A 21,934-nucleotide genomic window follows, 5' to 3' on the forward strand; every position below is an offset into this window, starting at 1 on the left:
ATGCGCCTCTCTGTTACAGAAGTGCTCTGGGTAGTTAGAAATTCAGATTACATTTTCAAATGAAATCCCATCACTGCAAGACACAGTGAAGTGGGTAGGATTTAAGTAGGCAAGTAACCAAGTATAATGCCGCACAGTCTCATTTGATAAACAACGGTACCCGTCTGAATTCGTGACTGGTCTATTTTATGATAACTTATGAAGCTTGTTTCAGCTTCAAATGTCCCTTCTTGCAATACCTCCAAATACAACTTTGGAACTAAAAGAACTGTTGCAAAACACTTCAAAATATTAACGCTGCTTATCTCCACAATCTTCTATATGTATGATCACACTTAAGACTACAAACTGAGTAAGTAATTCATTAAGACAAACAACTTCAGATCATGTTGTGGGGTTTTTTGGGGAAGCAGCAGGTATAAAACGTTCAGCGGATACAGATATTACTCACTTTTCCTGTGTTTGTTCATAACATTGTAGTTACTGTGGTCAAACCAATAGACACGTAGTAAGCGCAGTAGCATAACGCTAAAATTACAGCGACTAATCTAGATACTTAATCTCTCCGTGCGCATGACTTGCTTGTTGATTGTCAACCAGCTTTGTGTTTTGTTTTTTCATTAGGCTGTAAGACATTATAGATCACAGCTCTCGTCTCCAGCCCCAAGCTAATATTTAAACCCAAATGCACGGTAACAACAGGGCTATTTCTGAAACTATCTCGAGACAACCCGTAATACAGTAGGACCAATATTAACTAACATTCTGCAGTGATATTCACATCATATTGAAACTCTTGCACGTCCAATAGCGAGGTGAATGCAAAACCAATTACATCTACAATTCTATCGAACAAGTTAACAATATGTCCCAGTGCAATAACTCTAGGATGCAAACCCCTTATTGTTCTGCAGTTCTGGAACAATCCTAAGGTCGTTTAAATGGCAGTAACCATTAGGCAAAATGGAAAGCCAAACTTTATATATTTTTTTTAAATCACAATTTCTGATGCATATTTCCTGAGAGATAGTGAGGTATAACTCACATTGTTACTGCTGCACGTTTTACACAGAGTAACACGTTAGTCCAATCAAACATTGACAGCTGGGTATTAATCACATTTTCATTTCGCTACATATAGAGGACTGAGGTGGACAAATAAAAAATGTCACATTTATACAATGCAGATTTTTTTTCTAATCTGATATAAAAATTACACGATGAAACTATTGAGTGCTGCTTTATCCCTAATCTGCAGCCTTCTCTGCGGTACTTACGTCCCTAGGATTTCCTTGAATTCGAAAACCTTCTTAATGTCGTCCGCTTGCTTTTTCCAGGACATACTGCTCTCTTCGTTCTCTCGCGCCATCGCACTCCCCCCAAAACAAAAAATATATATATAAACTAAACAATTTGAATCAGATAAGAAAGTCTTTTTTTTTCCGCTTCCTTCTCTCCCTCGTCTCCCTTTTTCACACGGACACTTCCTGGTTTCCTCAAACTCGGGGGACGCTGTCACAATGAAGCGTCTTGTATATTTATTTATTTATTTGTTTGCTCTCTCTCTCTCTCTCTTTCCAGTCGCCGCCCCTTCTTTTCAATTCAAACGGGTTATATTCTTAAGGCGTCTTGACACGGGCTGCAAATTGCAATTGGAGCAACAAACAATAAAAAAAGGGAGGGGAGGGTAAGGTTTCTTCATTTACAACAGAAAAAAGCCCCAGAATTACTATGTAAATCGCTAAGGAGGTGGAGGGTGTGGGAAATATTGCGACACGAGCGCCTGGAGACTGAAGAGACCAGGAGGAAGCTCAGCGTTGGGGAGGGAGGGAGGGAGGGAGGGACTCACTGGTCCGGTTGAGCCGAGTTAAGTCTCCGCTCTGACAGCACAGACTGACTGACGCTAATTCGCATTGCGCCAAACGAGTGGGACTCCACCGACCGCGGCAGGTCTCTCCAATGCAATATGCATTAGTGACTGATAGGCTGGGGAAGTAGCCAGTGCTGAAATCGTTCCTTCTTCCCCCCCACCCCCCCTCTCTAACACATTAAGAGAGTGTCACTACCCATACAGTCACTTAGCCCACGACAAGGCTCTGACTTTATAACAGTATTTTTTTTTAAACGTCTAAACTCTTATTGAAGTTCAAATATATTGCGGTTTTTTTTTTGTTCAGTTTCCGGAGTCAGCAAGAACTTTTAGATTTTTTACTTCTTAAACAGTTTTTTTTATTAACCGCCCCCATTTATGCCTTTTCGTAATCAATGGGTTTTTTTCCCCCTAGCCTTTACTGGCTTCAATACTTTGAATGATCTGACCTTTAATGAAACCACAACACAACAGGCGGAAGAGCCATACTTGAATTGTACCCACACTAAATTATAATGCAAGATTCAAGTGTCTAAACGCACTTTTACTAGAGGAAAAAAACTTCAGAAATACTGATAAATATTAGTCCTTCAAAATGAAATACATAAGTAAGCTATTTGACTTGGACAATGAATAAAGCTCCAGAGGACACAAGTACAACATTCACAAGTCTCAAACATGGATAGCTATTAGAAGTAAAAAAAAATCCCCACAGGCTGCTAAACCTTTATAAAACACTGATTAGGCTTCAGCTGGAGTATTGTATTCAATTCTGGGCACCACACTTCAGGAAGAATGTCAAAGCCTTAGAGAGGGTACAGAAGAGGCCAACCATCTCAGCCCCAGGACATTGCTGCAGGAGTTCCTCAGGGCAGTGTCCTAGGCCCAACCATCTTCAGCTGCTTCATCAATGACCTTTCCTCCATCATAAGGTCAGAAATTGGGGTGTTTGCTGATGATTGCACAGTGTTCAGTTCCATTCACAATCCCTCAGATAATGGAGCAGTCTGTGCCCACATGCAGCAAGACCTGGACAACATCCAGGCTTGGGCTGATAAGTGGCAAGTAACATTTACACCAGACAAGTGCCAGGCAATGACCATCTCCAACAAGAGAGAGTCTAACCACCGCCCCTTGACATTCAATGGCATTGCCATCGCCGAATCCCCCACCATCAACATCCTGGGGGTCACCATTGACCAGAAACTTAACTGGACCAGCCGCATAAATATTGTGGCTACAAGAACAGGTCAGAGACTGGGTATTCTGCGGCGAGTGACTCACCTCCTGACTCCCCAAAGCTTTTCCACCATCTACAAGGCACAAGTTAGGTGTGTGATGGAATACTCTACACTTGAATGGATGAGTGCAGCTCCAACACCATGCAAGAAGCTCAACACCATCTAGGACAAAGCAGCCCTCTTGACTGGCACCCCATCCACCACCTTAAACATTCACTCCCTCCACCACCGGCACACAGTGGCTACAGTGTGTATCATCTACAAGATGCACTGCAGCAACTCACTAAGGCTTCTTTGACAGCACCTCCCAAACCTGCGACCTCCACCACCTAGAAGGACAAGGGCAGCAGGCACATGGGAACACCACCTGCACATACCCCTCCTAGTCACACACCATCCTGACTTGGAAATATATCACTGTTCCTTCATAATCAATGGGTCAAAATCCTGGAACTCCCTACCTAACAGCACTGTGGGAGAACCTTCACCGCACGGACTGCAGTGGGTTCAAGAAGGCGGCTCACCACCACCTTCTCAAGGGCAATTAGGGATGGGCAATAAATGCTGGCCCACATCCCATGAATGAATAAAAAAAAGATTTACTGGAATGGTACGAAGGATGAGGGACTTCAGTTATGTGGAGAGACAGGAGAAGCTGGGGTTGTTCTCCTTAGAGCAGGGACGGTGAAGAGAAGATGTGATAGAGATGTTCAAAATCATGAAGGGTTTAAATAAACTAAATAAGGAGAAACTGTTTCCAGTGGCAGAAGGGTCGGTAACCAGAGGACGCAGATTTAAGGTGATCAGCAAAAGAACCAGAGGCGACATAAGGAAACATTTTTTATGCAGTGAGTTGTTATGATCTGAAATGCACTGCCTGAAAGGGTGGAGGAAGCAGATTCAATAGTAACTTTCAAAAAGGGAATTGGATAAATACTTGAAGGGAGAAAATTTACAGGGCTATGGGGAAAGAGCAGGGGGTGGGGTGGGGGGGGGGGGTGGTGGTGAGACTAATTGGATAGCTCTTTCAAAGAGCCAGCACAGGCACGATGGACTGAATGGCCACCTTCTGTGCTGTACCATACTATGATACCATGATGGGATAATCAACATGTTGGAACAGACTTCCAGAGCAGGTAGTGATTTTAAGTCTATTGACACCTTTAAGTAGAGAAATTAATAACATTGCTTATTTTTCTTTCCAGAGGAAGGAAAGCAGTGATCAAGAGTGGACTCTGAATGGAGCCAGTTTGATGGGCCAATGGTCACTTCCAGGTCCAGATTTCACACTTTTGAAGGACAATTTTATGTCAGATAGCAGAAAGTATTTCTTTATTAAGGGTGATCGAAGAAATAACAAATTGCTCTCATGGGAAAACAGGAGGGTGGCTATTCTGGAAATATGAGATCAAATTGGTCAAAAGGCCTTCAGCTGAAACAATGAGAACAAATTATACTAACATTGGGGCCAATTCTGGTGTAGTTTACAGTTTTTGTTGTGCTACTGCTCAGGATGGCACAACACAGTGCACCATGAGCAGATGGCTGCACTTCCTCATATGGTTTTTAAATCTTAGCTGGGTTGTTATAAGGGAGAGCACAAGTGAAGGTTAGATGTTTCCTGCAGGCCGGAAACACTGAGGCAAGTTATCTTTCTGTTCACCTCCTAGTGGTCAATTACCAAGTGGTCGAGAAGCAAGTTGTTGCAGAAAATAGAGTCGGTACAGGAAACCTAAAGAAAAGGAAACATTTTGCTTGCATTAAGTCAAATCATATTTTAGAAGGACAGGACCATTATATCGTACCATGGAGTGCATCCAACCTTTATTTTGTTGTATGTTCCTAAACCACTATTGGCTATGCCACTGATTTGCTGCTTTTACAGAAAAAAAGACAGAATACTTATGTCCAGAACAGTACAGGTGCTGAAACTCACTGTAAAAACAATAGAATTTGATTTGATTCAGTCAGTGGCCTTGACTACCTAATACAAACTTCAGATGATATGAATGAGAAAAGTGCATTCTGCCCACTCAATTCACCCGGCAAGAAGCTGAAAAGGTATGATTAAACATGAGGTTTTAAAAAACAATTCCACAGCCTGCATAACAATGTCTCCTCCATGTGGTTTCACACCACCTACCTAAATTTAATTCAGGAAACTTCATACCAATGTAACACTAGACAGTGTAGATGCTGAATGTGTAATATAACTGGCCTATAAATTACATTAAACTGAGGATTCCTTGGATTATAGTTATGTCTTCTTCCCTTGTACTGGCTTAGTACAAAGAACTTCTCTACATCCATCACTTTAGTGACCTTGGATCATGATCCCCTTTCCTACCTCCCCAAATAGATGTAGCTTCCGTAATCAATCTTTGTTGTCTATTGAAGCACCAAAAAATGATGAAAACATTTCCACTTAAAAATAAAATAAATTTAGTCCAGTGTTATTTTGATAAGTTTTCACCTTTTGAGATGTATAACATTCTCGGTCATACTTTTGTAATCCCAGTACCAATAGTTTACCACAATACTTACAAATTATTCAAATGAATCACAAACATATTTAACACTATGTAACTGAAGATTAAGTATTGTATGTACTGAACATGGATCACAACAATGGGTTACCGATACAAATTGCAAATCATGACATGTAGACAACCTGCTCCACAGTAAGGTCATCAAGCTCCCCTGTTCTCAGAGATGAACTAAGGTTATGGGGTTAATTGTGAACTGCCAGAATCTCTCATACCTCTTTCCACTCAGCGGAAACAGGTACTATAATGCAGTTAAAGAAACATGAAAACTGTGTATTTATTCCATACTTTTTAAAAAGTAAAATATATAAAAAGGATGAAAAATTGATATTTTGGATCGGAGCGAGTCAGATAAAGTATGTAAAGAAAGAACTTGCATTTATTTAATACCTTTCATGACCTCAGGACATCCCAAGTGCTTTACAGCCAATGAAGTACCTTTTGAACACGGTTATAATGTAGGAAACACGGCAGCCAATTTTGTGCACAAACGGCAATGTGATAATGACCAGATAATGTTTTAGTGATGTTGGTTGAGGAATAAATGTTAGCCAGGACAACATTTAATATATTTTAAAAATACATTGCAAAACAATTTTATAAAAATTAGATAATTCCATTTTTCCCTTTCGTTCAGATATACATACATTATTTTGTCACACGACGGTGAGTGAAAACCAATCTAAAAATGGAACATTTCTCATTTTTGAACTCTGTCAGCATTAATCCTTTTTTTAGGATAGACATAACTTGGGCTAGATGTAGGTTAAAGCTGTGCATACACTGTCCCAATAATTCATCTTAACTCCAACCTCAAAAGTATTTGTGCTACATTAGGCTGACAACATAATTTCTCACACCTGCCATCCTTATGGCCTCTCTACTGGAGATGGCCAATTATAGCCAAATTATAGGCAGTTTTGTGCAGTGGAATCATGCATGTTGTGAACAGAGAGAGGTGTTGTACATTTGCTCTTCAATAATAGATCAATTTCTCTTCATTACTGACTGCCTGCTTACCTGTATAGGTGCACATGGTAAAGCAACCCCAGCTGTTTAAGAAGAAATTAAGAAAAACACCTTGTAAGCCTTACTTTAAAAAATATATATGCATACAACCCCCTGTTTAGGATTTATATCTGAAAGAATAAAAGCAGGATTTTTTTTCAGGTGTATGAGAGAGAACAGTTCAAGGAAATTTAACAGATTCAAGGAAATAATATCTAGCAATTATAGGTAATGCCCCTCCTCTTCGCCCCTCCAAGCATAAATGGTCACAGTCAGTTGGAAAGAAATGTTAAAAAGTGATATTTCCAATTCAGCTCAATTAAAATACTGCTGATCCATGATGATTTGTTTGAAATCTGATTTTGCCACAAACTTGTACAACATTTCGCAAATGTCATCAATTCCAAGTCAGTTGTTTTGTCGTACCGAAAGTCAATAACGCACATTTGGAGCCTATCCTGGTTTGTATTGCTGCAGTTATATAAGGTATTGGTGAGACCGCACCTGGAATACTGCATACAGTTTTGGTCTCCATACTTAAGAAAAGACATACTTGCTCTCGAGGCAGTACAAAGAAGGTTCACTCGGTTAATCCCGGGGATGAGGGGGCGGACATATGAGGAGAGGTTGAGTAGATTGGGACTCTACTCATTGGAGTTCAGAAGAATGAGAGGTGATCTTATTGAAACATATAAGATTGTGAAGGGTCTTGATCGGGTGGATGCAGTAAGGATGTTCCCAAAGATGGGTGAAACTAGAACTAGGGGGCATAATCTTAGAATAAGGGGCTGCTCTTTCAAAACTGAGATGAGGAGAAACTTCTTCACTCAGAGGGTGGTAGGTCTGTGGAATTTGCTGCCCCAGGAAGCTGTGGAAGCTACATCATTAGATAAATTTAAAACAGAAATAGACAGTTTCCTAGAAGTAAAGGGAATTAGGGGTTATGGGGAGCGGGCAGGAAATTGGACATGAAGCTGAGTTCGGATCGGTCAATGCCCTGTGGGTGGCGGAGAGGGCCCAGGGGCTATGTGGCCGGGTCCTGCTCCGACTTCTTGTGTTCTTTAGATTTGTGGTTGGGATCAGATCAGCCATGATCTTATTGAATGGCGGAGCAGGCTCGAGGGGCCGATTGGCCTACTCCTGCTCCAATTTCTTATGTTCTTATGTTCTTAAACCTAAGTCCTTCTTAGCATCATTGCAATATAGATTTGTGATTAGAAGTATAGAATACACAATTTTCATGTTTCTACAACCTCGATACCCATTTCTACAAAGTATATAAGGTATGAGAGATACTGGTACATTTCCTATGAAATAATTAAAAGCTGCATCTTTTAAGAGAGCCTTCTTTATTTATCTTTCAAACTAATATACATGCAGTTGCAATTGTATCATTGTGCTGTTTCAATGTTGGTTGCATCTGTTGCCTTTTGAAACTGTTCCCAGTGGCTATTATAAATAGGCACATTCTGTTTAAAGTGGTTTTAAAATGAAAGTAAAAAACACATTTATCAAAATGTTGATTCAGACAGTATTACTGGAGTGTGCTCTAGAAAATTGCAGCTTGCCAGAGAGCCAATCAATGGCAAATATTTCAACACTGGTCAGGAAAATGAGGTGAACTCACTGGGTTAACAATTGCAACAGATGTGGAGAGGCAGAGTGTTAAAATTAAGCCTACAGATTTATAAAAGAGACAGAGATCGCCACTACTTAGTTAATAGAGAACATTGTGATAATAGTTCAAGCAAAGAAAATGTAAAAGCCCAGAGCTGCTTAGTTTAGAGTCACTTGAGAGCAAATATATCATTTGCAAGAAATATGGAGTCAACCAGCAATAGTATATTTAGGGTTTCTAGTTTAGTGTTTAATGATTTATCACTTTCACCAGATAATGCTTTCTTCTTGGTAATTTGATTATTTTTCTATTTAGAATCAAAATCAGCTTTAAAAACATTAATATTTAAAATGGAGTTTAAAAAGTTTCACTCAATACAGAATTGAACTTATCTTTCAAGTAAAGGGGTTAAAAAAGCATAAATGGCAAATTTCCCTTATATTGGAGGAAACAACAAACCCAAATCAAGATAGAGGATGTACGTAAATCTGGTACAAAAGTTTCCGTGCAATCTAAATCCACTAACAAAAGTAAACTGGCCAGAAATGATGCACCTGTAATAAAGATGCTTTGGTATATCTCAGTCTGCTTAATTGTCATTTAATTGTATAAATGACAAATATTCTGTTCACCCAGCTATGGAGTGAACAATGCTTTTTCTTAATGGTAGAATAAGATAGAGAACATTCTAATTTACCCACAATGTCCAAGTCCTTGCAAAAAAAAAGTCCCAAATCTTCCATGTTCTCAGTAAAGTCTGTTCTCTGCTGTATGGGGGCTCTCATCAAGTTGCATCAATCTTGTGTATACATCATACCTTGGCTATTTTAATATAGTTGTCAGAATTCAGATTTTCAGGTACAATTTAACACGTTACAGCAAAATTACTTCCATATTCAGCTGTTATTTAGCACACTTGTCTCAAGCTGTAAAATGTCTACCTGCAATATGTGACACTGATTTATAGATGAAAAACTACATTTAAGTATTTTCATTTCAAAAACATGTTAATGTACAAACAATGTTCTATAGCTTTCCACAATTAAACTCCAGTCGTCAGGTTCAGTTTGGTTTGGTTAATAGGAAATTAAAGTACACTAAATAAAGCAAATTACTAAAATTCTTATTTTTTTTGTCATTGTGCATTTTCAGCATGAGAAGTTTAATATATTGAAAATTTAGATGCATTTTCCTCAGTTTTGACCTGATAGCTCAGCTTATGACCAAATTCGCTGACACAACAGTATGACCACAAATAATATTTTTTTAATATACCATAGTGAAAATTATGGAGTGGAATTAATTTTGAGCATCTGTTGGCAGCCAGTAGGAAAGTGGAGCTCACTTGCTTCTTTTATCAGAAAACAGCCTGCATCCATCTTGAAGTAGCAAGGAGTTCTAAACCCAACACATGACAATGAAATGTTGAGTGTATTCCAGCACCATAAGCCATTGCCAGGCAGAGTGAAAGAGGGAATACTTTCAAAACTGGATAAACAATGAGGCTGCAGGCCAGGGAATTTAGACACATATATACCCTTTTCAAGCAGATATTTTCAATGTTACATCACATTGGAAGAATTAACAGGGCAGTTATTAATGCAGATAAAATGAGTTGAGCTTTAGTCCAATCCAAGTTTTATCACTGTAATTGATAAGTGTGCTCATGCAAGTTACAAAAGGACATATGAAAACAATGGACAGGAAACAACCAGCTGGTCCATCGAGCCTCTCCCATATGATCATATTGCATCGGGCATCATGATCTCTAACATTCCCCACCCATCAGCACCCCTGTAATCTCTTTGGAGAGGCAAAAAATAATTGAAGAAAAAGCTGCTAGGCAAAATCAGGGTTAAAAAATAAAAATCATGGGAAATTCTTCTCTGTCCGAGGGTGATCATCAGAGAGAGAATCCAGGAAACCGCATGGCCACGAGGCGCATTATCTAACATCCCACTCTTTCGCATGCAGCAATATCAGCTACAGCCAGAAACCTGCCCAGCTCCATTTTGAACACTTGCAGTGAATCCACTCACTGCACAAGCTGGCAACTTGTTGCAAAGGTCACTGACCCTCTGTGAAAGAAAAACCTCCTGACATCTAACCCAGTTCTTTGCTTATTTAATTTAAACGCATGTCCCCTGGTTTTCATTAAACTATCTAGTTCAAATAGTCATTCCATAAGGAGAGAGTCTATTCCCTTCATTATTTTAAATACCTCAATCAAATCCCCCCCAAAGTCTACACTTTTCAAGGGTAAAAAGACTCAACTCTGTATAAATAAACTATTGGCATGTTGGAAGCATTATCTATCTGAGGAACAAATTTGAAAACATCTGATAATTAGTTTTAAAAATTGTGAGAATTTCTTCAAAACATAATGAGTGAAGATGGTAATTTTAGCCTCGAGATTATGCTGAGAATACTTCACGTGTTCAAATGCAATCCTTTTGCTGTCTTAACAGTGTATGGGAAAAGGATGAGATTCAGTTCGTGTAGGTCACATGTAGGTTATCAGATCATCTTACTGAAGATCCCCATTAAATTTGTATTTCACACTTTTGAACTTGTGAGCACTGAAATGACAAGAATATTATGTAGGCTGACAGTATTTCCCACTGATCTGGAGGCAGAAACCTCCATCCCTCCAATGTGGATCAAGGTTCTGCCAAAGATAGCCCAGTTCAAATTATATTGTAAGAACGCTTCATGTGTTCATATGAAATTTCTGATTAGTAATAAGGTTACCTCTGAAGCTGAACCAAGAGAAAGCCCTCAAGATCTGGTCACAATTCCTGCCAACAGATACCTACTCAAACATCCTCCTTCCCCCCACCTCCACTATAAGCATCAAGTAGAAAAAATAACCTCCCAGTCAAAGGAAGTCCACAGATGCTGAGGGGAGGTAAAGAACAGCAATGACTTGGAAGTTCTCACCTCCTCACTTTAGTAAACATAAACAAAACCTGAAAGGAATGCCCAAAAACCTACTCCAGCCAAAATGCAAAACTGTGCCATATAAAATGCATATCAATATCTACTGCACAATATATACAACACAATGGCATGTCCCGACACACTAACTGTACACTTGCAAACAAAAAAGTCAAAAATATTACCCACTGTTAGTTTACAATATGAAGTATACCAACTTACCATAAAACAGGTTATAAATGTTATTTTCCAGCCTATTTCAAATCCCAAGCCAATAATTTAGAAATGCTGATGGTACTTATATGCTAGTGTTACACTATACTCCACAGCTGACACCCTAGAAAAGCTCAAAATATTACATGCATTTCAATTTCCAAGACAGTATGCTAATTTGGCACTCTAACTGCTGGCAGGCCAATCCCTGCAGCATTCTGTATCAATCCAAACATCTGCACAGAATACCAGCAGCAACACTATAGTGAACAATGAGGAGGATAGTGATAGACTTCAAGAGGATATAGAGACAGGCTGGTGGAATGGGCGGACACGTGGCAGATGAAATTTAATGCAGAAAAATGCGAAGTGATACATTTCGGTAGGAAGAACGAGAAGAGGCAATATAAACTAGGGGGCACAATTCTAAAAGGGATACAGAAACAGAGAGATCTGGAGGTATACGTACACAAATCATTGAAGATGTCAGGGCAGGTTGAGAAAGCAGTTAAGAAAGCATAGAGGATCCTGGGCTTTATAAATAGAGGCATAGAGTACAAAAGTATGGAAGTCACGATGAACCTTTATGAAACATTGGTTCGGCCTCAACTGGAGTATTGTGTCCAGTTCTGGGCATCGGACTTTAGGAAAGATGTGAAGGCCTTAGAGAGGGTGCAGAAGAGATTTACTAGAATGATTCCAGGGAAGAGGGACTTTAGTTACGTCGATAGACTGGAGAAGGTGGGGTTGTTCTCCTTGGAGCAGAGAAGATTGAGAGGAGATTTGATAGAGGTATTTAAAATCATGAAGGGTCAAGACAGAATAGATAGAGAGAAACTGTTCCCATTGGCAGAAGGGTCAAGAACCAGAGGACATAGATTTAAGGTGATTGGCAAAAGAATCAAAGGTGACATGAGGAAAAACTTTTTTTTTTTAAAAAGACAGCATGTGGTTAGGATCTGGAATGGACTGCCCGAGGGGATGGTGGAGGCAGATTCAATCATGGCCTTCAAAAGGGAACTGGATAAGTACTTGAAAGGAAAAAAATTGCAGGGCTACATGGATAGGGTGGGGGAGTGGGACTAGCTGGATTGCTCTTACATAAAGCCGGCATGGACTCAACGGACCGAATGGCCGCCTTCTCTGCTGTAACCTCTCTTTAATAGTGTATAACTTGCCTGCTAGTTCCCTACTATAATTTCTCCAAGCCCTCCTGTGCTCCCCTGTCAATTGAGTGACATCTATCCTTATTTCAGTTGGCTGCACTATATTAGGCATTCTAATTTATAAAACAAATCTAAAAAACTGAATACAACACTGAATGCTGTGTAGTTGAACACTTGGATGGAGTGGCTGTAGTTTCATTATTTTGTTTCAGAACCCTGGACAGTGACAATGCACTTGGGAAAGCATCTTCTCTATCAGCTTTCAGGCATTTTTCTTCTAAATCATTTTAATCTTTTAAACCAATGTATGTGCAAATTAAAAATTAAACTGGTGGAAATGAAGCTTACAAGGAACCTACAAGCAAAACTAGAAAGTGGCATTCCTTGAAATGTCAGGTTCACTTGTACGCCCGCAAGGAAAAGGAATACAACAATTAACACAAGATTCTCAACTATGCAAAACACCTATTTAAGAATTCCAACTACAGACACATTTTTCATTTCAGCCTCTGTTTCAAAATACTGGAAACAAACAAACAAACAATCTTTCAATTATGTAAAAAGGGATGGTAGCATATTTATTCTATAGGATTACTGTAAATGAGAGGGAAAATTGGTAACTAGCACAGATTTAATAGGTTTGTTCAACTCATTGATAAAGTCACTCAGGTGAAGATTTGCCTTGGGTAGGGCAAATGATTTGGTGCAGCCAATCACAGTAGACTCTAGGTTTACTATATGATTTAACTATTAGCACATTGTAATTTTGCTTAAAACCTCTGAGGAAGTGAAAATGCCAGTTTCTGAGTAGAACTGAGTGACAACTAACTTGTCCTAAACATGGGATCACGTTCCTACTGCCACCCCCCACAAAATAGCTTTAGCGTTCATTAGTTTATGTGTTGAAAAGATTCAATCCAAAATGTTATAGCAGACATACTAAACATCTGTACGTTTCTAATCAAGCATATTCATAAAGCGTTGATTCCTTCCTTTTCAACTCTCTCCTCCACCAGTTATTTTACTTTCTGCAGCCTTGTTCAGGCCCTTAGTTGTCAGAACAGTAGGTCAAGTGTTTGTGCTCGTATCGTTCTGCAAATAGCTGTTAGTAGGTGCAGGTGAGTGGCTCTGGGGTTGCTTTCAGATTTGTCCTATTTGCTCTAGTTGACGAGCCATCCAAGATTGGGGATTTGCGTAGTGAAACATGGGGGGGCGGGGGGTGAAACCATGCCCTATTATGCATTGGTGCAGCAACATGCTGCCTGAACAAGCATCATTAGCCGGAACTTGTAGGGTTTTCTAATCGCAAATTATCTTTAGTTTTTTTCCCCCCTTTTATCACAGCAAATACTGGTAATGCAAACAATCTATTCATTGCACTCAGATTATGCAATTTGTAAAAGGAGGGTGTTCAGGTAAATGTATAGTTTTAAAAATATGCACTGCAATATATAGCTTTTATAATCAGTCCTGTTCTTTAGATGATGGGTTAATAAACCATTGGGTAAGCTTCAACCCAGATTAATATCTGCATATTGCTGTTTAAATTATACTGCACCATTAAAGATGCTTCCCTCCTTAAAAAGTTGTAAATATATGGCACACTTTGCTTTCCCAGATTTCGCCATAGGAAATGTTAATAGTTAACTAAATTTGCATTTACTATTGTCCCTTCTATTTGGAGAAAGAAAACATTGCTTGTTCTAGATCACCCAGCATCTCTTGTTGCACAAAACAATGAACACAGGACTATAAGGTGAGCAGACAGAAGTTATACTGAAGCCTGAGCTCCCCCAAGTGGATGAAACTGATGGTATGTGCATAAGCAAAATAAAACACTAGTTTGAGAATTTAAATTTGAACAGTCTTCATTTTTAAATTTCCTGTTTTTATATAAAACAGTTCAGAGTGTGTAAAGTAAAACTATCACTGCTTCAAGTATTTCCCAATAAAACACAGCAGATATTAGCTAGAGAGGACTATCTTAATTTATATAAATTACACTTATCTTTGGTACAAGTACAGATCTTGTTTGCACTCAGCATCAGCTTAGCATAAAATATCTACAAATAATTATATTTTCAGTAAAACATCCTTAGCAATAACAACTTAAGGAAATAACTAGTAACAGCTCAGTGATTTGACTTTAAGTAGCTATCAAAACTAGTCTGTATTCCAAGTTACAGATCATAGGAGTTTCAATGTTTTAGTCCACAGAGATGATAGGAGTGACACAAGAATTTGATATCAATCTTTTAATGGGCATAAAAGCATTGCAGGTTCCAAACCAACATTTTAAACTAATTAATCTATTTGGATATAGTGTATATAATGAGGGAGATGCACTTTGAAGAAGTGGGTTACGAACATTGTTACTTGATGGTTTTTAGTTTTGGAGTCAGGCCCAGAAAAACAAGGAAATCCCTTCAAGGACAAACAAACCTTGCTCTTCCTAGCTTCATTGGCTCAATGTGAAAATACAGTTTAAATCTGTTTGAGGCATTCTATTTTTCAGTACCCTGAAAGTAATAGTTGATTCATGTATCTTGGTCTATAAAACACATCTGACGCAAAGATGAACTGATGAAAAATTTCAAGTACAAATAGGAACAATAACAAAGTTGTAAACTTGTATGAGGCAGTTTAATTGTGATCAAACATTTTAAGTTCAAGTGTTTCATATGGAACTTGTTCTTCCAAAACGGTGAGAATTTCTGATGATTATTGGAAAAGTTGAAAACAAATCCTCAAGTTATAGGTCAATGTAGAGAAATGCCTTTGACAGCTGTAGAATAATGAGGGGTTTAAATTAAAATATTCCTGTTTGCCAACCCTACAATGAATATGTAAAATTCAGAAATGGTCTAAAGGGATAAGCATAGGGCAATCAAGCCTCTTCCTCACATACATGATGCAATCCACCATGGGCACCATTTTGCTTACCCCATCTCCTGACTGAAATCTCTTCATAAAGAGCCCCAAAGGAATTCTAGTAAAACTGCAGAACGTTCAACTATCCCACCGTCACCACTGAATCCAGATCCACTACGATCCAAACAAACTGCAGTTTTTCTTTTCCTTACATCTGACTTTTACCCTTGTTTCAGAATTACAAATGGTGGAGAGGCTCTACGGTCCTAACTGAATTACCTTTCATTTTAAAAGTATCTTATCTGTTGCATCTATGTACAGAAGACAAGATGTGCTGAGGATATTGAAAGGGAAGGAGAACAAATACTAAATCAAAAGTGAAAGATTAGAAGGCCAGGCTATGCTGAAAATAGTTGGGTCTACAATGTACAGATGTCTTTTTGCTCCAGATATTGTCTGTGATTATTCTAATAATTAAACATTAGGGGGTCACTTTGGCAGAGTTGAAGCATTCCAAAATGGAAAAGCTGGGATCATGAGTTTGAGGACCACATGTATGGTTTCAAAGTATTTTGTATATTACAAGAGGAATACTGATGACATACTGTTACATCACGTCTAAAAGTTCAGTTTCTAATATAAGCAGTAAGTAAATTATTTTAAAGTGCAGAATGTTTCTGTGTGTTACCGGACTCTTATGTAGACATTAGCAGAAAATGAATGTATAGCTAAATCACATAAGCTATGGTTTAATGGTTAAGGTTAACAGTGCAAGTATTGAAATTCCTCACCTCCCAATATTGATCTTTGCTTAAAAAAAACGTACGAACAAATCATGTACGGATTCCAACTTTTTGCACATCTGTTCTTTTTTACTTGGAATATAGTTATTCTGAAGGGAAAATTATATTATGACACACAGTGTTTCTTGGTAACTAACCTAACTTTGACTGTCTCAACTATACATTTCCATGTATGAAGTGTGTAAATGTCATTATTTTTCAAAATATAAATGTCACTTGCAGACACAAATACAGTCAGTCATACTTCTCATATTTGTCAACCAGTGTGAATAATATGCACACATTTCTTTGAAAAGATTCAATTTTGCACGTCCCCTTTCATAGGTTATAATACTTGCATTATGGTGTCTATGCAAAATATGTCAAAGCATTTTATACAGTGAATTACATTTTGAAGTGCAGCAAACATTGTTACGTAAGCAAAGGAAAGTTAGTTGAGAGCAAACTGAAGTCTCCTAACCTGCTGCAAGCCAGATCTTTTTCCTTGTGTATTTAGCAAATGTCAAGTACACCAATTTATTACAACAAAACAAGTTACAACTGAATTCATTTCAAGTTATAAAAATTTAATTTTACAGAAATCTATCATATTCATAGACTTTTTCAATAAAGGTTATCCTTCAGAACTATTCCACATTTTGTTCAATTTACTTCATAATCTTCACAATAATGTTACACCAGCCTCTCTTGCTAGATAAAACTAGGCAACTTTTCAAATTCACTCAAGTCAATATAAAGCTTTGTTAAGGTGAGTATCAAGGAACACCAAATGGACTTCACATCAAAGTCAATTCAACTGGTCTTTCATTTGCTTTACATTTATCCCAAGAAGACTGTTGCTGTAAACTGGAGGGCCGTTATCCCTCGTCATCTGAACTTTCTGGTTCTTGACTTCTTGTCTTATGTTGAAGGAAAAAAAAACATTTATAAACAAGTATTAAGAGAAAGGATTTTTTTTTACAAATTGTATTTTTCTTTCCCCTCTGTTAGGCCTCTCCACAATATTCACTCACTGAGAGGGAAGATAGTCAACTTGCTAATACCATTTTTGAGCAAGTGCCTAGAAGGCCTGGGGTGACTTCTTTGGATTTTCTCCTTTCCTGTAAGCTGGAGGAGTGCTTAGCCTCCGCTCCTGTAATTCCTATAGACTAAAAAAAATTGTGAGAGGACTGTAGGCAAGCGAGTCCATCATGGTCTGACAACTGCAGGATTTTTTAAGTTAAAAGGCTAGATTACTTGCTCATAATCAGCCAATTAATTTTGTCAGAACTGCAGGGAAGACAATATGATTTGTAGCACAATCACTGTACTATGATCAAATGTAGTGATTCGAGAAAATTCACCATTTTCCTTCTGTGTCTGAAAGCAAAGACTATTATTTGCTACAGTGAACTACAACAGATTTACCTCATGATGGCAGCCAATGCCAGTCCAGGATTCTCTGGTAAGATGTGATATTAATGAGAAAAGATAGATGGAGGCAGTCCTCCCCCCATCCCCCAATTTTTCCCCCCTCCTCATGATCTGATTGGAAATGAATAACTCAAACTGGAGCTATGCCACTCCCCATCCCAAAAGAAAGAGTTTATTTTGCCTTGCTTATGACTATTCTTTTTATGTATGATATGAATTACAAGCTGGGTGTCAGTTATTTGACAGAACACTTTCTCTTTTGTCAATATAACTGCTTTTAATGAATATTTTATTTCAGTATCTGTACTCTATCCTCAATCACAAATTTCTAAACAATATGTGAAGGAAAACTGTAAATATGATTTAAAACTTTCCATTTACTAGAAACGTACAAGTGTATAATATTTCACTTGATCGTCAAGATAAATCACTAGACCAAGCATGTTGGCATGCTGAAGTGCCCCAATTTGAATGCAATAAATTGTATATGAATTATAGTTAAATCTCTGAACACAAAAAGATAGATAAAGCAGCTTGTGACTATGTATACAGTTATAACTAATGGTATATTAACATTCACTCATCTAGCTAATATACAGCTCTGTTCATCATCTTTGTTCCTACTCATTAGGCAAGAAGGTATATCCTAGTAACGCAGTAGCACTGGAGTCAATTACTGAAGAACATGGAAAGTCTGAGCCTAAATATTTTTGTTACTTTTAAAGAAACAGCAACTCGAGGAGTAAGCACTTGTGTATCCTGCTTGCTTTCTTCCCCACCAAAAAACATTTGAATGTATAAGTCATTAGCTTAGTACAGCAAACATACTCCAATAACAGTCCATTTGGGTTTTCTTTGACTGCCCCTTTCCTAGTATTAGCTACAGTGTGTTTTTTAAATAGGACAGTTACTGGTCACTCTTGTTTTCTTAATTCAATCTCTACCTTCTCCAATGGTTCAGTGAGTTACCTTTGTTAATTAAAAACATATGCCTTGAAACTACACTGCGCATCCTTTGGCCTAGATTTATATTGATGGTCATGTGAAATATTATGCACTTGTAATTGGTCTCAGACTACAGCTTATTAAAAATTTGAAACATGCACACAAGCTCTTCTTCCATCACCCATTCCGCCCCAGCCCTACATCCTGCAGGTGTGACCAGGTCGGCAATAGACTTATTTCCAGGCCTCCACCAATGCCAGTGGTTGGCCAGTATAGCATTATGAATTACCAATTCTATACTGAATGTAGTCTGTCCTATTTCAAGTGAGTTCACTGGCTTTGTGTGAGCTTCATCTGGTTATATAATGAGGCAAATGTATCTCAAATGCACCCATTGTATTGCTCTTGTACAGTTTCATCATATTTACTTGAATCTTATTACAAGAAGTATAAATCTGACCCTGGCTGTATTAGTCGTCCCTGGAATTCTGATGGCAGTTCAGGTTTAAAACTGGAACTTTTAGCTTCTGTACCTCCTGCCCCTGCTTGGGGAATATTAAAGAAACTGTTACCCTCAGAGACTGTCAAAAAGAACAGTGTGGATACTACAAGCCTAATGTCATTTATTTATACAAATAATTTATAGAAACAATTTGGTTGATTGCTCTAGCCTGTACAAAGTAGGTTTAAAATTTGATATTTTCCATCACACAATACACTGACACATAGTGGGAATCATAGTGCGCATTAGTTGTTAGATCCAAGCTACGTTATCTCCAAGACTATTTGAACAACAAAACAGAATTTGAAATAAAACTGCAACAATCAAGAAGCATCCAGATTTGGGACAACACATGAAGAAACGTTACCAGATGATAATTTAAGAAAAAACAATCACATTCCAAGGCCACAAAATGCAATTTTTTTTCTTCCTCCCTAATTTCATTATCACTTCCGATTTGCATCTCTACCTGTAACTTAATTTGGATACTGCATAAACAGATACAAACAGCATCAACATCATCCAAACAACACAGTCCATTCTTAATTCAAAATTGCTTGATTCTAATTATCTGGTAATTCATTTTTCATTAGCACTAAAATCCCACTTTGCAGTGTTTACATTGCTTAAATCGAAATGATTGGGTAATTCCAACCTTTTCTGGACAAAAAAGGACGTGAAGTTATCAGGATACTGTAACGAATCCTGAAACAATAACCTAAAGTCATACTTTAACTGGACTTCCTTCTGGGAGCTTATTACTTAAATACTTATTTTATAATTGCTTCAAGTAAAGTTTGTCAAACTGGAAATCACTAAACTGAACCCACTAAAAACTACAGCAAAAGATCTTTGCTTGTAACTTGTAATAAAGAAAGCATTTAACTATTAAATTCCTGATACCTTAAACATTGCTCTTCTGAGCATGCACCACACAAATGAGTGTATTTTCTATTCTGAACTTCCCATCTACTAATGCCAAATTGTCAGATCAAACGTCAGGTCTGCTGTGCAAATTCTTGGAGTCTGCTACAAGTTGGCAATTTGGAGTCCACTATGCATGATCAGGTATTAAATAGAATTCTAAAGAAGAAATAAGACTCAACAACAAACTCTTGGCAATTTTACATTATTTTTTCTTCTCGCTTTGCTAACTTCCACTGTTGATTCCCTTTATTTTTGTTCTTTTGGCCATGAGTGTGGAACAATCTGCACCAACAATATCTCCTCAGTTCCCCTCAATGCCACTGTGCATTTGGTGGGGTATTTCTGCAGGCCATAACCAGTTTAACATCTCCCTGAAGTCATGATCCAATTCTGCACATTGCTGCATTTAGCAGCCTTACTGGGAACTGACAAAATCTTAGGAAAGTTTTCAAGTTCAAACGATACTCAGTGCTGAAATTTGAACTCATATCCTTCTGATTAGGAATGTTTAACTCTTACCATTACAGATAACAAGCCAGTTTCCCCGTTCATTCACTGTACATGAGAAGGATCTGACTGCCGTCATTTATTCAGACCACAAGAATTAAATTAGAATCCTGCAGATTTTTCAACTTATAGTTTTATCCTTTTTGTTAAAACAAAACCAATTGAACAGTTTAAAATTTTGCTCACCAGTTTAAGAAAATCAATTAATTTATGAGCATCTTCCCCTGTCGACAAGTCCACAAAGTCCTTTGGCAGCCGATAGCTTAAGTAGGGACTAGGTTGTACGGTCATTTCACTTGTTATGTAGCGGAAGGCTGGAGAATCCTAGAAGTAATAGTAAACCACTGAATCAAATCAGGAAGGCCACAGACAAAATGGAGCACACAAAAGAAGCCAAACTTTTCTTCTTCCCAAAACTTGTATTAGAAAAAAAAAGTTCAGCAGCTAAAACATGTTGAAATCAATTGACTAATGGCCTTGTGCAGTAATGAAGTTAATGACTACAACTCAATGATATTCACTGGAATGCAAAATGACTTCAAAAAGCAACATGTATTGATATAATGCCCCTCGAGCAGAGGAATATTTGAGAAGTTTATGGAAGGGGTGGGGATGAATAAGGAAGAATGATAATTATTATATGGAATTTGACCCCATCCCAATTTTAAATTGAATGAATTCACTCCTTGAATTGGACTACACATCAACCACATATAAGAACATGGCTAACCTCCTTCAAAAGCCTTCATCATTGCCACCCAATCAGTTGCTGGGAATTGGTTCAGGGACTATTTGTCCACTGAATTCTCTTCACAGATTTTTTTATTGCTGTTTGCTTGACTACACATTCTGATGTTGAAAAACTATTCATTTTTTTAAAAAAAAAGAACTGGTTTTGGAAAAAAAATCCAGCTTGCCCACTTACCTCCAGGTCATGATGCATGATGCATGAGAAACACTTAGTTTTTAAAGGAAGTATGGAAGGCCTCAGTCACAAAATTAGTGATACCACCAACAACAATATAATAGTATCACTCAAAGGTGTAGATACAGAAATAATTATTCCAACAATAAAGTAGTGTTTAACTACACCAGCATTACTACACAACTGTTGAGTAATAAGTGAATGGTAGAGAAAATACAATTTTAGACCAGAATTAGAGATGAACGAATCAGGAAATATCCTCTGCATCACAGACTGCCCACTTCCACCTCCCTACCTCAGTACCTGCCCCACCTCAACCTATCAATCGCTGAAACCCTCACCCATGCTTTTGTCATCTGACTCTTCCAATGCTCTTCTGGCCGGCCTTCCATCCTCCACCTCCATAAATTTCAGCTCATCTAAAACTCTGCTGCCTGTATCC

At 38.0% G+C, this 21,934-nt stretch overlaps 2 protein-coding genes across 3 annotated transcripts in view; both read right to left on the reverse strand.

Moving 5' to 3' along the window:
* The window catches only part of camk1da (calcium/calmodulin-dependent protein kinase 1Da), a 354,041-nt gene extending 352,591 nt beyond the window's left edge, over nt 1–1,450 (reverse strand). Inside the window, exon 1 of the mRNA XM_068005083.1 lies at nt 1,278–1,450. Within this exon, the coding sequence (XP_067861184.1) occupies nt 1,278–1,369 (92 nt within the window). The 5' untranslated portion in view covers nt 1,370–1,450. The remainder of the gene's footprint in view (nt 1–1,277) is intronic.
* The window catches only part of cdc123 (cell division cycle 123 homolog (S. cerevisiae)), a 64,126-nt gene that overhangs the window by 16,047 nt on the left and 26,145 nt on the right, over nt 1–21,934 (reverse strand). Inside the window, exons 12-13 of one of the 2 annotated variants that reach the window (XM_068005086.1) lie at nt 20,754–20,891; nt 16,819–17,172 (exon numbers count right to left, since the gene is read on the reverse strand). In XM_068005086.1, the coding sequence (XP_067861187.1) occupies nt 17,131–17,172; nt 20,754–20,891 (180 nt within the window). In that variant the 3' untranslated portion in view covers nt 16,819–17,130. Of the gene's footprint in view, nt 1–16,818; nt 17,173–20,753; nt 20,892–21,934 lie in introns of those variants that run through there. The other variant, XM_068005085.1, reaches the window with a different exon arrangement.

Source organism: Heptranchias perlo, chromosome 24 (assembly GCF_035084215.1).
Source record: "Heptranchias perlo isolate sHepPer1 chromosome 24, sHepPer1.hap1, whole genome shotgun sequence".
Taxonomy (NCBI): Eukaryota; Metazoa; Chordata; class Chondrichthyes; order Hexanchiformes; family Hexanchidae; genus Heptranchias; species Heptranchias perlo.